Consider the following 17871-nt stretch of genomic DNA (forward strand, 5'->3'; position numbering starts at 1 on the left):
CAAATTCCAAAATTAAGAGATATTTTCATTTGACAATTTTCACATCACCCAAGTTGTCTTTTCTTTCAGTATTCCACACTTTCATAGACAAAATTCCCAATTAATGCTTACATTATTTTTATGACCTAACATTGTAATTGCAATTACATTTGTAATGTATAAATTCTCACGTCTCCACACTGAAATTTTACATTAAGAGACGTTTTATTAGTATTTATTTTTTAGCAAGTGAGCTAATTAATAAAGTATTAAATCGATTCGCTGCGGTTAGACAAACTAGCGAACCTTTTGTCCGACTGTGCAGCGACGTTTTCTTGAACGTAACTTCCGTTATCGTGAAGCACGCTGGGGGGCTCGCCTGGTTCGCTGGATGAGGATGTTTTTAACTGTGTCCGCGATGGAGGACAGAATTTGGACTCCCGGACACTCGCGGATGTTATAAGGTATTGAACTACTATTTACTTTTCGAATGTACAAGAAAGTTTTGAAGTAGCTGCGCCCAGCCGCTATTTGACACTGTTGCGTTCAAGGAAACCGGTCGTTACCTTCGTTACGGTGGCTAGCGTGCTAGCTGGCTACTAGCCCAGTTTTGCTCCCCGTTTTTATAAATATTAACACAATGTTTGTTGTATAATGCCCGGAGACTGTTAGTTCACTTGCTGGACTAGTTTATGTGCTCTTCGTGTATATTGTACGAGGACGCGTCCAGTGTTTGGTAACAAAAACAGTATAGTTAGCATAAGGTATGCTAATAAACAAATAGCCATAATGATGTGCTTTCCTTTATTTAAGCGACAGCATAATTTGAACGAATTTGTCATAAACAAACCTTTTAGCAAATTGACAACACAACACAACTAAGACGCGTTTGGTTGTGGTTTTAAAAATTGTTCCTCAGCTTACTCTACGGTTTGGCATTTTACCCGTTCCTAAATTGGGGGGTGGGCAACGTTTGTAATCTACCTGTTTACCCTCCATGTTTTTTTCCCTTCTGTTTACTTTAATCACTGATACAGTGATGTCACTGTAGCCCTACGTCACATTATTACGTACACTAGGGTTTCCCAACCTTTATGTTCCCATGAGACAATTCTGAGCTCACGTCACAAGTTAAAATGGCGGTCTTACTCGGTGAAAGGAAGCTCTCCGCTCATTGAAAAGCATTGGACTTTGATTTGTGAGGATTACTTTGATTTCAAAATGTGATGAAATGTTTGACTACTAAAACAATCTGCTTGGTTTGTATGCTAGTCACAGGCCAAAGCAATACAATACGCCGTTTGTTTTCGCTGTGTAAAGGAAGCGTTGGGCAGATGTTCGGAATTTTCCATTTTACATGAAAAACAAGTCTCATGACGGTGTCACAGTGTCTCATCACTGGTGAACAGTTTTTAGAACAGATCTGTGTGCTACCCATGGTGTCCTTGGGGCTACCAAGTACCTGCTGGCAGAATTTTTTTTCAGGACATTGCACCTAATCAACAGAGCAAAAAAAAGCATGCGTGTTTTTAGTGTTGAGTTCATCTTGCTTCTTCCCTCCTCCTTCTCACCCCTTTGCTTGAGGAGAAAAGGAAGGTTGTGAAGTTCGCTGCTGCCATCTAGTGGCTTAGTCGATAAAAATGGTACATAAGTAAAAAAAAATGTTTCACAACCCAAAGCAAAAAAATCAATCTGGTGGCGGCTATTATCTTGGAATATTCGTAAGATGGCACACTCATATGCCAAGGCAAATGTAAACGTTCACTCTGTGTTGTCAGCTACAGGCCAATTTGCTTCAGTCAAGATGACGAGAGACAGGAAATGCATCCTCTGTGAGACGGTCCACGCTTCCAAGCAGGTAATTCAGTTGCCAATGATTATGATACGTCATTGAGTTTTCAATATGGACGTTTTGTAACTACGGGGGATTTTTAGGAGCAAACGGCACATTGCGATGGATAGTCATCTCAACTGTTATTATTATTTTGTTTATTTATAGGAGATGGACGAGCACATGAGAAGCATGCTGCACCACCGCGAGCTGGAAAAACTCAAAGGGCGGTAAGTCATCTGCAAAGGTGTCCCGTGTGCGTTGTTTTGCTGTGTTTAAACTATACCCACACACACTATTCAATCCCTTTCGCAAATAGTAATAAATAATAATAATAATAATGATAATGATGGCATTATTTGTTGCCCTACTGAAAGTATTTAGAATTGCCTACATTTACAGTCCAAACCATAAATATAGCACAAATGATAGCACAGTCTCACACAGGCACGTGCCGGTCAGTGCTCGAACTCAGTGGCTTCAGCTGCATGCAGCTGTTCCAACTGTGACGCGTATATTTAGACGCAAGCTTGCCCGGATGCCCGATAGAAGGCAGTTGGCTTGCTCGTGACGCTTTGATAAAAGTGTGCCAGGCGTCAATGTTGAATATTTTTACCCCTGCCTCCCTCCAGGCTGATAAAAAGTGATAAGACCAAAGTGCACAAAAGTGATTAAACTCAAAAGTGGGTCATGGACCCTCTATTGGCAGACATTTTTGATATAATTATAGTTAGTTTTATTTTGTTTTTTAAATGTAATATGACGTTTTTGGTCAGTTTTGGTTTTTTAAAGGCATTTTTGTTTTTATTTCGTTGAACGAAAATTTAATTTAATTTTTTAAATATTAGTTGTATTTATTTTGTCAGTTTTAGTTAACTTTAATAACCTTGCTCTAAAAACAATGAAGTATTTTTATTGTCAAATCCCGGCTCTGACTGTCTGCTGTTGAACACTGAATGCCTCTCGGTCAGCATTGGAAATGTAAATACAGCATGATGCAGAGAGCTGTTTAAATATTGACTCTAATTGAACCAGAAAATTTTGAGACTTTTAAGAATTTTGCAATTTGATGTGTTATAGAACAAGTTGTGCAAAAAGTACTGAAACATTGAAAAGTTGGACATATACATTAAGAAGGTTAAATTAAGGTTACGTGTAAAGGTTATAGGGCATCCTAACTTCACCCTAACATTTTACCCGAAAAGGGAATATCCCTCGCTTTTTGTGAGTAGCATATATAATACATTTCTTTATTATTCTTTACTTGGATGGATGGATGGACTGCTTTTTATTTGACTTGTATAAAAGTAGGTCACAACTTGATGTCAATGGGGAAAATATGTGTCCCAGGGTGACAACAGTTGAGAACCTCAGCGGAAAAGTGCTCAAGGGGTGAGAAAATAGCCCCCAAAAAAGACAGGAGTGCAAGGTGACACATTTGGGAGAGGCTCGGGGTCAAAGGTGGAGAGCAGCTGCCGGCTCGGGTTACACTGCTTGGGATTGGTCACCGAGATGAAGAGGGTGGGAGGAGGAGGTTCGTGAATCGTGATACTTCCAAAACTGACACCAGAGCGAGGTCTCAGAGTGCAGCGGGCGCCATCATGACCAAACGCTAGGCTGAGCATCCCTGAGCTGCATGGCCGGCAAGCTCCATTAGCGCGCCGACCGGGCCTGGCTGCTTCCGCCTGCTCCTGCTTCCTTGTCTTTAATGACCTGCTAAGGAACCGCACACTTTTTGGATCAGGAAGATACCGTTTAGTTTTTTCACGCTTTGACAAAAAATTTAAGTTAGTGACCTCCTGATCTGCAACAAATAGAGAATTTGACAAGTTAAGAAAACAAGGGATTGTTGAGTACACTCCTCTCCCAAGACATTGAAGAAGCTCATCAAAAAGCCGCCACCATGCCCGAAGGTAGCATTGATCGCCCTCTGTCGCCTCTCCTCCCTGATAGGGATTGCGGCCACGAGTGCCGAGTGTGCAAGGTGTCGCTGGTGAGCCTGACTGACTACGCCGGTCACATCTCCAGCCCCGCGCACAAGCAAAACGTGGAGAAGGAGAAGAAGGCGCCTGGCGGCGTCAATCGCGACGAGGACTATTTTGACCAGACGCTGGTGGAGCTCGTTTACAAGAGGAAAGAGCAGATACGGTAAGATGGATGTTGTACATTCTTTTTTTTCTTTTTTTTTGGTCAAAAAAAGCAAAAATATGGATGTGAAATAGTTTTATTTGAATGATAAAATATGAGTTCATTCTTGTTTTGAATTGTATTGTTTATAATTAAATTAAGTCTAATTATTCAATTCTTAAATCTTTTTTTTTTTTTAAAGCAATGTTGAGTGTGCTATATTTGTATGTAAGAATGTATATTATGCTGGGGAAAAAAATTGTTTTTGAATAAAATAAAGGTAAATTAATTTAAAAAAATTTTTTTTAATGAACAAATTAACATAAATTAAGGGAAAACCCAATTAACCCAACACATGTAAGAATTTATCATTTAAATGCTCAAAGGACTGCGTTATAGACATTAGTGAGCCGTGTCCTGCGGGCCATATTTTACCCACCCTACTGTGTAGTCTCCATATAAGTAGTTCTAAAAATGTATCACGTTCCGATAATAAGGCTCGCTCAAATGTCAAACTCTATTGAATCTACCAGGGAAAAAATATTTGATTTAATTTTAAAAACTGAGAAAAATATAGTTTACACCCATGTTAGGATATCAAGTATTATTGCAAATATGCCAAATTTGAATGTGGTCTAAATAAAGATGTGGCATAGCTTCTATATGCAAAAAAAAAAGCACCATCGCTTTATCGTACTTCTGATTTAGTTTAAAAAAAAAATCCCTAAGATTGATGGTGATTCTGTCTAATTCATAATCTTGAGTAAAATGCAAAAACTGATTGATGCCGTATGTGGTTCTTATTGATGAATCTGTGTGACTGTAAAGACCATGTACAGTGTGCTCGCATGCTATCTATAGTCACATTCTTATCGTGAGCACTCACAGGCTCCTTTCAGCTGCTGCCTCAGTCCAATCTGGACCACGCTCCAATTTCCCGTCTGCAGCCAAAAAAACTGAAGGGGGATTTTCTGCCGCGGTGATCTTTTTTTAAGCCCCCGTTTCACACTGTCTAAACGCCAAATTGCCGCATTAAAGCCGGTGTAATTGTAGAAATGTCAGTTATTCACTTGTTCATTTCAGACAGAACTCACTCAGGTGGGACACACTGCTATTGCGTCTTCCTGTTTTCAGATAATTAGGGAGTTATCTGTGAGTGTCGGGTGTCATTCAACTCGCCCCCATCCTGTATCGGTACCTTACACACAGGACATCGAGTTATGACTCGATGGCCAGTGTGAAAGGAGATTCTGATACTACATCGGAAGCCGTCAAATTCGGAGGTCAGCTTAACGGTAGAGTGGTCATCTCGCAACTCTGAGGTTGCGGGTTCCATCCCAGGCCATTGTGACCATGTCGAAGTGTCCTTGGGCAAGATACTGAACCTCCAATTGCTCCTGATGCTGCGTCATCAGTATGTGAACGTGTAGTCAAAATGTAAAGCGCTCCGAGAGCCTTGTAGGGTGGAAAAGCACTATATAAATGAAATACCATTTACAATTTGGAGAAAAAAAACATCTTAGATGGCCAGTGTTGTTTTGAATTTGAAAAAAAAAACATAAAAAAAAGTTTTTTTGTTTTTTTTAAAGAGCTCAGTATTGTTCATTCAGTAATGTCATCATCATTGCTCTTTAAAAAAAATTGTTTTTATTATTTTGTATGTGCGTGCGTGTGTATTCGTTAGTTCACCAAAAACCTATTAAAAAAATCCCATAACGAACACCGTAGTTACCCGTAAAAAAGCCTATTTTTAAATAAAGCAGTGTTTGGTGAATGCACGTAGGAAACTGGTGGGGTTCAGTTAAAAACCATTGATTTTAGTGACTGAATTATTCCATCTGGTCTGCATCCACAGCAAAGAAAAGGAGGTGACGGCTGCTAAGCTGGCTCTGGAGGCAGCGGCAGCAAAGAAAAGGGAGATCCAGCAGAGAATAAACGAAAGCAAGGAACGCTACCAGCTGGACAGAGGTGGCCAGACTTTCCCACATGGCTACGCTTGGAACTGTAAACAATACGCTTGGAAAAACGACCAGCAGAGAGGCCTCCGAGCTTCTCCCCCCACAAACTACAACAGGAACAACAATCAAGGAAAGAGCGCCACCTGGCATGCTCAAGGCCCCCCCAACTACCAAAAATGGGCGCCGGGCGACTTGCAGGGCGGTCGCTGCTACTCGCAGGACAATGCTCTGGGCTCCCACGAGGGTTCATTTGGCGGCCCCAGTCGACTGCCCTGGCTCAGTAACCAAGGCAGCAGTTATGGTATGTACGGCAGGAATAACATTACCCAGTTCCCACCAAATAAGCGTCCGCCCAGATACATAGAGTCCTATCAACTGTACCCTCCGCCACCGCGGTTGTTTGCAAGTCCTGTGAGCAACCTTCAAACGAGGGCCGATGAGTGCAAGGGGATGCCAACAGCCAACTGGGAACCTCCTGGCAAACAGAACTTTGGCAGCAACCCAAAGCTGGACAAGACCTGCCGCTGGTCTCCTCATCACGCCAGCAAGACAGCGGACTCGCTACCCAGCCAGGACGACCTGTCAAACCTAGCAGAACACCACCCAAAAGGGCCCAAAAGCCAGGAACATGCAGCAGAAGCATTCACCTGCACTGGGCAGGAAGTGAAGGAGACGCTTAAAAGTAAACATTTAAAAAGGAGCAAAGATGGCCCTTCCAACAGTCAAGCCGAAATTAATCCAAAACCCCAAGGAATCAGAACGCCTCCTTTTGGAGCCCTGCCATCGCGACAAGCACAAAAGTTACCAGAAACCTCCAAGAAGTCCTTGGTCCAGTCTGAAAGCAGGAGCTCTTTGGACAGCCCCCTGCTTGAAACACCTCGGCACGCCACCGAGGGGGAGCCGCCCAAGGATCTGGTGCAGGGTCCAATTACAGAGAACAAGGAAAACAACTGCCAGCAGAACGCAGCTAAACCGAAATCAAGCAACCCAGCCCGGAGTTCTCCATCTGTGGCCAAAGAAAATCTTGCAGCGTCCACTTCTGAGAGCATCCACTTCCTCCAGTCCCTGCAGGTCAGCACCTCCACCGCCAAGAAAGCGTCACCTGTAACCTCAAAACGCAACAACCCGGAAAATGCGAAGGATGCCCTCACCTCGCCACCTCTCGACGAAGCAGGGAAGCAAGCGGAAAAAGATCATGCTTCCATGGGGAAGGCCACCGGGTCGGACAAAACATGCCCCAAGGAGTCTGGCTTGACCAAACTCGAACTGCCCCCCGTCCTGAAACGCGACCTGACCAAGCGCATCAGCACCAAGACGGGCGGCCACGAACCCAACCTCCACAACGCCAGGCGTGTCCGTAACCTGAGCGAGTCGCGGCGGTCCGACAGCGAAAAAGACTCCGGACTCAAGCCAACTGTGCAGCAGCTCATCAGCTCCACTGGCTCTCGGCGGAAAGTCAACTGGGACCAGGTGTACCAGGAGGTGCGCAAGAAGCAGGACAAGGGGAAAGGAATGCCCAGGTAAAATCGAAAGAACTGTTTTTATTAGTGATAGACTGATATGGGTTTTTTAAGGCTATTAGTTGAAAATATTTGTGTCAAAATGTAAAAAGTAGACTTTTTCTTGTAATTATAAACATATCAAGAATTGACAGTTTTGTTAAAAAAAATTCTAACAAAAATTGCAGGGAGCGTCCATGGTCATCAGCATGTGTTAAGCTAAATAAAAAACTAAGCAAGTAAATAGTTCCCTAAAGAGTTCTACTCAAAAAAAAATCCCCAAAATGTAAACAACATTTTTAAAATGTTTTTTTAAATTATATATATTTTAGATTAAAAAAAAAAAAAAAAAAGTGTAGGGATTTCCCAGTTTCAGCATCATGTTTTATAAGGTGGAAATTTAAATAAATCCATATATGAAAAGTTCTCTGTATCTCACTGAGTGACAAATGCATGCGAATGTAGCTAAATTGGGGTTTTTGTCAGGGTTCGTAAAAGATTCCAAAAGATCTTCGCAGACAGTGAAAAATTGTCTCAATATGTTTGACTGAAATATCTGCACCGATAATCGACCCGGCCGATAATCGGTCTAACCCTAGTTTTCATCCACTTCTTATCTAGCAGTACAGATCCTTCACGCTCTCTTTTGCTCACTACACAACACAAAGGACTGTTAGATCAAAACATGTTGAGCGGAGACTCACACCTTCTCGGTATCTACCTCCAGGTTCGGTATTGAAATGGTACCAAACGAAGACCTGAGCCAGGAGGACGAAGACATGACAATGCTGGAGAACTTCCCCTGGGAGTCACTTGTGGACACCTCTCCTCCTGCCACATCCCGCAAGCGCTCCCTCTCCGAGAGCAGCCTGGCTCCGGCGTCTGAGTGCTCGCGCCTCCAATCCAAGCAGACGCCGCGGAGGTCCTCGATCACCAAGAAGAACGACAGCCGGCCCGACGCGGAGCAGATTCTGATCCTCGCGTTAGAGGAAGCGCAAAAGCGGGCAGATAAGGTGATGTTGGAAAAGGCCAAGGCTCTCCAGAGGTCCGACTGCTTGACTGAAGAGAACAGCTCCGACGTTGAGCAGATGGACGGACAGGGAACAGCGAAAAGGCGAAAAACACCAGGGGTCAGTTCAGGATATTTTAGTGGAATACGACCCATAGCAATTTGCCACTTTCTGTTTAAAATGAGAAGATTGTCTTCCTGCTTTTATTCTTTAGGATGCTCAGAGCCTGGAGGCTTCAGGTGCGAAACGTGACACCAAAAGAAGAAAGACCAAATCCAAAACCGGTTTGTCTCTTTTATGGAACTTCATCTAAAATAATTGATTAATTAAACACTCCCAAATAATCACAACAAATAATAATTTTAATACTGTAAAAATACTGTGAAACCGTGGTACCGCAATATTTTTGCTCACGATTATCATAACATCAGAATCTAATATTGGCCCATGCAGTTAGTACAGAAAAGTGTACAATTGAAATGAACACATAAATATTAACATTCTTCTGCTCTTTTAAGTCTTCTTAAAAGTCTCCAACACTGGTGAGCTATTTTTAGAACAGGCCCATGGGCTACTTATGTTGTCCTTTTGGCTAACTAGTACCCACTGGCACCATTAACAAAGGAAAAACAGGACAATCCACATTGATCAACAGCGCAAAAATGCACAGTGTTTGCACAGTGTCTCTTTCGTCTTCCAAAAAGTTAATTGGAGGCAATTAAATTCAAAGAGGTAGCTCATTTACTCAACTGCAAGCAACCAATCCTATTATTCCCTGCTTAGAAGTCCCCTCAAAAAAGAGAAGAGCTCATTATTGTGACATCCAGCATTAGCGGTTATTGAAATTTTGACTTTTTAAAACCGCTCAACTATAAACTGTCAAACTGGCTATCGGCCCTTGCTTACTTCACACAACTAACGTGCCTCACCGCAATTTGCACTGCATAATTTAGTGTTTGTTTTGGCGGTGAAGCGGATCGCTTACAGATCGACCAGCTTCTGGCCGTGTCGTTGCGGGAGGAGGAGCTGAGTCGCTCGCTGCAGACGGCGGAAACCCAACTGGTCCAAGCGCGGACGGCACTGGAGGCCGCTTACATGGAGGTGCAGAGAGCCATGGTGGTCAAACAGCAGGTATACATTACAACAGGGGTGGGCAAACTCGGTCCTCGAGGGTTTTGGATGTTTGTTTTTTCTCCAAGACCAACACAACTGATACATGATCAGCTCATCAGCAAGCTCTGCGTAAGCCTGATAACGATCCTGTTGATTGGAATCAGCTGCGTTGGAGCAGGGAAACATCCAAAACCTGCAGGACTCGATCCTCTCTTCTATGCTATGTACGAGATGTGTAGATTGTTTTGCAAGTGTTTGATTATTATTATTTTTTTCAGATTGCCACCGAAATGAGCACACTCAGAGAAAAACGCATTGAGTTATTAAAAGGGATGCAAGGTATGCCTAGACTTAATTAGAACCAGAAGTTTATTTTGTTCCATGATCATGCTCCTCGTAATGCAAAACACTCATATCTCAAATAATGGTTCCCCATTGAAATAAATGACTGTCATGAATCCATCCTGGCCCTCCGGTAAAACACAAAGGTGTACAACTATAAATTTTGTTTACTTGAAATACCCATTTAAAAAGAAAGATTGATTAAAGGGGATGTCAACCTTAAACATCTCTTGAAAATAATATGTTATATGTGACCTCACGAGTCTAAACATGACATTCTGATTACTATTACATTTACGGAATACGAATTATGCAGCAAAATCCAGCTGAAGATGACGTCCCAGTTGCTCAGGTAGCAACCAATCACAGCTCACCTGTTTCCCGAAGCTCAGCTGTGGTTGATAGTTACCTGAGACCCGAGCAACTGCGATGTACTTTTCACTCGACAGCAAGTGGCAAAATGGCCGCCTTCTGATAGTGATAAAAAACTGTTGGATTTTGCTGCTTAACTAATTTCCCTCTGTATTTAAACTAGTGGGGCTGCATAGAACATATTATTTTCAGGAAAACAAAATTGGGGGTTGACTTCCCCACAAAGTAGCACTTTACCAACTAACCTATATCTGAGCTTTTTTGTGCAATTTAACAGTAGCTCAATGTGTGTGTGTTTTTTTTAAAAGCAAGCAACACGGAAGTGGCAGAAGTACTTCCGATCCGACTGAAACAGGAAAAGATGGACCCCGCGGAAAAAGAGCTGGCCTCTGTGGCTCCATTGCGCTCTCTTGCAAGCACTGCACCTCCTGCTAGGAATGCCTCGCCACCGCCGTCGTTCTCCAGCGCCACAGCCATCAAGGAGGAACCCGTATCCCCCGTGCGAGTCAGCTCCGAGTTGGACCTTTTGGAGAGAGAGAACGTAACATGGCCCGAGCCAATAGCAACTGTGCAAATAATGCCTGAGCCATTCCTAAAAGCTGCAGATGACACCTGCAGTCTTTCGGCATCGGCGGAGTCCACTGACAAAGCCGTTCAGGCCACCTTCCTCCCTGACTCCAAAGACGACACGAAGCTGCTGTTGGCCATCAGGAGGAACTCGGAGACGGGCAGCCTCGCTGATCGCTCGCACTCTCCGGCATTCGAGACACCCCAAGCGCCAAACGCCTCGCCCGGTTCGCCCTCGGAGTCACGCAGCTGCAAGCGCGTAAGGAAGCTGAAGAAGAGGAAGGTACTGGAAAAGGCTCACGGCAACGCGCTGCCGGAGAGCAGCGACACCGAGATGGACGCCGGGGCCTTCAGGCCCAGGTGGACCCGAGCGCAGAGGAGGGCCAGCAGCGGCAGCGGTAGCACTCACGTCAGCACCTCCTCGCTACCAGGAGGGGGCGACGTGAAGATGATGAAGATGGAGGAAGATGCCAAGCCTCTCAAACAGGAAGTGGAGGTAAAGATGGAGACGGGCGCAACCTTCGAGCAGCCCCTTGGGACCGCCTCGTTCTTTGCTGCAGCGCACACCCCGAAGTCGTCCAGATGTGAGCAGCCGAGCCTGGCCTGCAATGAGGTCACCTCCACGAGCGACATGGACATCTGTAAATCGTCAGAGAGGTGAAGCTTTTACATACAAAAAAAAAAAGAAGTCCCTCTTCATCTTGGCCTTTACGATCAGACTTAGCATTTTGAAAGACTTGTTCTTGAGACCTATTGTCAGGTTGCTATTAGTAGCGCCCTTTAAAATAAATAAAAATTCAGTTTTGATTAGCAACCTGAAATTTGGTTGCCATGTTCATCATTCGAAGACCCACAAAATTGTCTGAAGAAGCCATGCCTGAAAATACACAGGAAGTCAGCCATTTTGGTTCAAGATTAAAAGAAAACCCCGCCCTCAACGCAATTTTTTACATTCACAACATTAAATTTGGTAAACATGTATTACATAATTAGCGGCACAAAAAGGACAAGAGCGCATGCCTGAAAAGACACAGAAGGTCACCCTTTTTTTTGAGTAGGTTGTTTAGAATGCCAACCATAATTCAGTCCTAAAAGCCTTAGCAAGATGAAATTTGTTAAGCACATCTTATCACGTGTAGATGCCCCAAAATAGTCAGAAGTTATGCCTGAAAGCACATAGGAATCTGTTGTTTTTGTTTTACATTTAAGTTCAATAGCATAATTCTTGAAAGAAAGAAAATTCACCTACAAAAAATATTGTCATTTAGCAACATGAAATTTGGTCAACATGTCAACACAGTTCATGAGTAGAACCACAAAAAAGTCGGTGTAACCCATAGGCTACCTTAACAAACGCAGGAAGGCAGCCATTTTGGTAAGAAGCGGCCATTTTGGCTTGGTAGCACACTTAACATTTAAAAAAATATATATACAATCTGCCTTCAAAGCCAGTTTAACTTAACAGCATGAATGTTTAAGAGAGTTGTCTATCATTAGTAGAACCACTAAAAAAAAGTCTGTCATTTTGATTTGTAGCGGACAATTTATGGTCATTTATATCCTTTTGGGGTTTCTTTTAATGAAAATATTAAATCTTTTTTGCCTATGCTGTGTAAAGTGGCGGAAGTTTGATGATCATTATGAGGATTTGCTGTGAAAAGGGCTCTTTCATCAACATTTAACCCCTCCTCCATTTCTTTCTGCAGTGAAATATATTTTCCAACGATTACATGGAGCCCTCCCTGTAAGTTTAACAATCGATTTTTTTTTTTATCACTTGTATCTTTTTTCCCTATTGTAAATAGAAACGTTTTTGTGTGCCTTTTTGGCAGCTGCGTCATCCGGTATCTTCGAAGGCCACCAGGAGGCTGTGAACGGCATGCAGATCCACAACGGGCTGCTGTTCACGTGCTCAGGAGACCGCACTGTCAAAGCCTTCGACCTGCTGGTGGGTGCCGACAAAATATTCCAACCCGCGTTTCAGAATGCAAATGACCTTCTATCTTCCGCCTTTGGCAGACTCGCAAGTGCGTTGCCGTCTTTTCCGGCCACACGTCCAAAGTCAGCTGCTTGCTGGTGTCGGCCGGGGCCTGCCTGCCGCACCGCCTGTACTCGGGCTCCAGTGACCAGACTATACGTTGCTACAGTCTTAAGGTAAGGTCATTGAAGGCCACCTTGTTGACTGGGCTATCTTATTATACTGACTGAATAATGTTAATGTTTTAATGACTGAGTGTAGAACTCGTCTCGTAACGAGTGGTGATAGGTGCCCATACAGATGCCTGAACAAAATAATGTCATTTTAAATTTAAATAGCAAACATTTATCCAGAAATAAAACACAAGCACTGTGGTGCCACAAAATATTTGTTTATTTTATAAGAACATTTTCTTCTTCTTTTTATTTTTTAATTTAATCTATTTTTACTAAGTTTTAGTTGTCATATATTTATCAAAATTTTCAACATTTTTTTTAACGATGATTAGACTAATATTTACAGTTTAAATGACTTTTTGTTTACAGTTTTGGAACATCTCAATAAATAGATGTCTAGACAGATGCCGGCACAAAATAACTACATTTTAAATTTAAATATCAAACATTAATCCGGAAATAAAACACAAGCACTTTGGTGTATTTTATTATTTTCTAAGAATTTTTTTTTTCTTTTTCAAATTTATTGAATCTATTTTACTAAGTTGTCATATATTTATCAAAGTTCATGAATCTTTTTTCTTTTTTTTTAAGACTGATATATACAATTTGACACTTTAAATGACTTGTTTACAGTTTTGGAACATCTCAATAAATAGATGTCCAGACAGATGCCTGCACAAAATAACTAGTACTACATTTTAAATTTAAATAGCAAACTTAAATCCAGAAATAATACAGACGCACTTTGGTTTCTTTTTTTTCTTTAATCTATTTTATTAAGTTTTAGTTGTCATATTTTTTGGGCTTGTGTGCTTGCTTGCAGAAGCAGAAATTAGAGCAGCAGTTCAATCTGGCAGATCGGGTCCTGTGCCTGCACAACCGATGGAAGTTCCTGTATGCCGGTCTGGCAAACGGCACTGTGGTTACCTTTGACCTAACTGTGAGTAACGTCAGTATCGGCAAGTAACAAAGTACTACTTTTAATTGTACTTTTACTTATACTTGGATTACAGACCAACAAGCAGCGGGACGTGTTTGAGTGCCACGCCCCGCGGGCCATCAGCTGTCTGGCTTCGTCACAGGAGGGCTCCCGGCGCATCCTGCTGGTGGGCTCCTACGACAGCACCATCAGCGTCCGTGACGCCAAGACCGGACTACTGCTGCGCACGCTGGAGGGACACGCCAAGACCGTCCTCTGCATGAAGGTGCGCCAGCGCCGTCTTCCCGCGAAAAGCAACGATATTACGGCGGATGATGGGAAAAAAATCGTTTGTATTTTTTTTTTTTTTTTTGGGGGGAGATTTCAGGTTGTGAACGACCTGGTGTTCAGCGGTTCCAGTGACCAGTGTGTCTATGCACACAACATACACGTGAGTCCATTTTCAGATGATTTACATTGTCCTGGTGAATGTATGTATTTTACGGGACTTTATATTTTGTGGGATTTACGACTACGGTAATGAAGTAGTCTTAACATTTCTCGTTCAGAGCGGTGAGCTGCTGCGTGTCTACAAGGGTCACAGTCACGCCGTCACCGTGGTGACGGTTGTGGGAAAGGCGATGGTGACCGCCTGCCTGGACAAGCAAGTCCGCGTCTACGACCTGCAGGTGTGCGCCCCCCCCCCTTTTTTTGACCGTCAACAATCATAAATCCCTGAAGTTTCCCCAGACTGATTTTTATTTTTATTTTTTTCATCCTCCACAGTCTCAAGAACAGCTGCAGGTGTACACCGGATATTCGGACATGGTAACGAGCATGGCGGTGCACCAGAAGAAGGTGAGTCGCATACTTTTTGTTGTCGGATGCAAGACTTTTTTTAAATTGGTAACCGTACGTCTTTTCTGCTTTTTCAGATCTACACCGGCTGCTATGACGGCAGCGTGCAGGCCATCGAGCTCAACCTGACGCAGAACTACCGCTGCAGGGTATTTTTTATTTATTTATTTATTTCAGGGTGGAGTTTTCCAGGTAATTGGCCACCGACATGGGGTTCTGTATTGGACAAAAGCATGCGCGGGTGGAAAGTAGATGGAGTGAGGTTCCCTAGACTGGGCAAGGCAAAAATGTAGGATGTCAAATCTCAAAATACATTGACCATAAAAAATACCGAATGACTCATGATAACATCACACAATTATGTTAAGTTTTATGTACTGTTGCAATTAGTGTTCATTTGATCAGCCATTTTAAAATTTAGTTTCAGTTTTAATCCCATTTCAATCACACTTGTTTTTTTGTTTTTTTTTCATAGTCAGTCTCATCCCATTTTTAGTTAGTCACCTTTTAGTTGACTATAAATCAAACATTATAGTGTTTATTTTAGTGCAAGAAGACATAATTGTATTCATCTAATTTTAGTCAACAGAAACTGTCGACATTTTAGTGTAGTTTTAGTCAGGACAATCGTTTTTTGTCAGCAGATAATATCGAACATTTCCGTCTAATCTAAAACTACTTCACATAAAACAAATTCACACACAAATACAGTCTATCAACAAAGGGGCTATGACTCCACGCTACAAGGTATTAAGTTAGCTAGCATTAGTTAGTGGTCGGATTAACATTGTTTGAACGTTCTCGCTGTTGGATTAAAGTTACGTTGCACTCGCTCGCTGCAGATTTGAAAGTGGGTGTGTCACTGTGTGTTAGTGACAGATTAGCAGGGACAGGATTTTACAGAATCATAATTTTCGTCTTTTTTCATGAACTCAAATGTCCAGTCTTTATTAAGTGAGCTACATTTTCGTCTTTGAAAATGCATACTGATTCAGTCCCAATTATTGCTTATTTTATTTATTATTTTTTATTATGTTTATTATTTAGAATAATTTTATATATTCTAGTCTCGTTTAAAAATTGTGTTGATGAACATTTTTATATTTAGTTTTCATTTGCGAAATTAACACTAGTTGCAATGTTGGACAACATGGACTTTGTGAACATTGTGAGGTTGGTCTTAAATTTATGTAAAGAAATAAACCGGTTTTAAGTGTAGTTATGCCAAAAGTTACATATCCCTTGAAGAGGCCTGGCCAAGCAACCACGAGTCAACGACTGACTTTCGGGACGATTTCTAAAGGTGCTGTTTAAAGCTGTTGTTTGTCTGTGTTGTGCTCGCAGTGGCACGGCTGCTCGCTGGTTTTCGGCGTGATGGCGCACCTGCAGCAGCACGTGGTCGCCGACCACGCCGCCAACCAGCAGACGCTCCGATGTCGCTGGAAGGACTGCGAGGAGATTTTCGGCGCTCGCAACGGCTCCAAGCAGGTAAATGTTTCTCATTTTTCGGAATTAGCCCTCAGCGCTACATGTGGCGAGCGCACGGATCTCCTCTATCTGTTCAGGCGATGCTCGCGCACGCGCAGAAGCACGCCGACGAGGCCCAACCGGAGCCTTGACTTTCCATCTCCCATATTGGGCGGAAGTTCGGGACCTTTGCGTTCCATGTTGGAATCAAACGTTCAAGTGTCTCCGTGTCCATTTTTTCTACGTCGCCGGAAGAGTGCGGCGGCGGATGCAACAACCTCTCGTGCCGCCGCCCTGCGTCTTTTTGCACTGACCAAAAACGAAGACAACTTATCTTTTTCCAAGGAAAAAATGTCAGCGCCGCTGAGAGTGAAAACGCCGTGTTTCTGTTTCCGGCGGCCGCGCTGTATGGCATGGGAATTTTTTTTATTTATTGTTGTGATGTGTCTTTGTGAGCAACACCATCATCCTAGTATTTCTTTTTTTTTTTTTTAACATTTTAATTAAAATGGCTGTTATTCCTTTGAAGTGGACTCCTGCACGTATTGCGTCTTGTTAGGATAACGTCATTGTTTATTTGTTTTTTATTTTAGGTACCACTTGACAATAGTTTAAAAAGCTGTAGTAACGTATAAATCTTTTGACAGTGGCATCCATCTTGTCAAATATTGAGCCCATTATCTCGCTATATTGGTTATTGGGTTCTGTTTATATAATAAAATAATTGGAAAAGGAGCGAGATCCATCTTGGCAAAAAGTGACTTTCATTTACCTAACGATGCTTAACTCTGAATGAATGGCGGTAGGTATTAAGTGTTTAGAATTGGTTTATGGCATGATTGGATGATTTGGAAATCTTTATTGCCATTATTTCGTTACGGGAGTTTTTTTGTCGTTGCTCAGCGTTTTTTTCAAGACATTGGGGGGATTTTGGTGCAGTGTCGTGTGGCCGTTTTTTTCTGCAGCGAAGACGAACGGTTTTGGCAGGAAATTATCCGTGTGAACGTCTTGAGGCATCAACATTGGCCAAGTTGAAGTGACATTTTTTAGCTGATTTTATAATTGGATTCTAGCTGTTTTGTTATGAACTCCGGAGGATGGGATACATTGTAGCACTGCATTTTTCATACTTCCAACTTGGTAACATATTTGCGGTGCGGCAACGCGCGGAGGTGACAAGGCACGTGTAGGAGGATGTGTTTGATGGAGCAGGTGGAAGAATTTAGAGATTATCTCCCATGCCATACCCCCCCCCCACTCACACATCCCTTACTAATAAAAATCCCGGTTTTATCATTAAAAAAAATGTCACAATTAATTTTAATATCAGTCGCCCTCGTCGGCGTACGTTTTTCACAAAGTTTTCAGCTGGCATCGGAAGGAAGCAAAACACGGCGTTCACCTCCAGCCTGGCATGACTGACTTTCTTTCAACGTATTCAATATTACCTGATTTTTTTTGTACCGTGCAATCAAAGACATTTAATAATAATAAAAAAGAATATGCAACACTATAGACAATGTCTGATTCTTTCTTTCACTTCAAGTATACACGTGTGCATATCAACAAAGTAAATGCAACATGGAAAGTACCATTTCACCAAAACAAAAAAATGTACTTAACATCCATGTAAAACATCAGAACAACCTGTAAGTGGCAGGCTTGATGTATG

General features: G+C 42.4%; 1 protein-coding gene across 2 annotated transcripts; it reads left to right on the forward strand.

The window, feature by feature from the left end:
• The first annotated feature begins 308 nt into the window (after nucleotides 1–308).
• znf106a (zinc finger protein 106a) lies at nucleotides 309–17712 on the forward strand. 2 transcript variants are annotated; one of them, XM_086095486.1, is made up of 21 exons: nucleotides 309–443; nucleotides 1758–1837; nucleotides 1979–2040; nucleotides 3764–3958; nucleotides 5793–7415; nucleotides 8122–8524; nucleotides 8619–8688; nucleotides 9378–9535; nucleotides 9796–9856; nucleotides 10540–11455; nucleotides 12505–12542; nucleotides 12631–12746; nucleotides 12818–12952; nucleotides 13779–13895; nucleotides 13969–14160; nucleotides 14263–14325; nucleotides 14444–14563; nucleotides 14661–14732; nucleotides 14810–14881; nucleotides 16077–16220; nucleotides 16298–17712. In XM_086095486.1, exons 2-21 carry the CDS (start codon nucleotides 1784–1786, stop codon nucleotides 16349–16351), a joined length of 4665 nt encoding a protein of 1554 aa, XP_085951612.1. In that variant the 5' UTR covers nucleotides 309–443; nucleotides 1758–1783; the 3' UTR covers nucleotides 16352–17712. The 2 variants fall into 2 exon arrangements, 1 of the variants encoding a protein (XP_085951612.1); XR_015097156.1 differs by lacking the exons at nucleotides 14661–14732; nucleotides 14810–14881; nucleotides 16077–16220; nucleotides 16298–17712 and having other exon boundaries at nucleotides 13969–14159; nucleotides 14248–14325; nucleotides 14444–14514.
• Nucleotides 17713–17871: the final 159 nt, after the last annotated feature.

Source organism: Leptonotus elevatus, chromosome 14 (genome assembly GCF_054856555.1).
Source record: "Leptonotus elevatus isolate MCC_2025b chromosome 14, RoL_Lele_1.0, whole genome shotgun sequence".
NCBI lineage: Eukaryota > Metazoa > Chordata > Actinopteri > Syngnathiformes > Syngnathidae > Leptonotus > Leptonotus elevatus.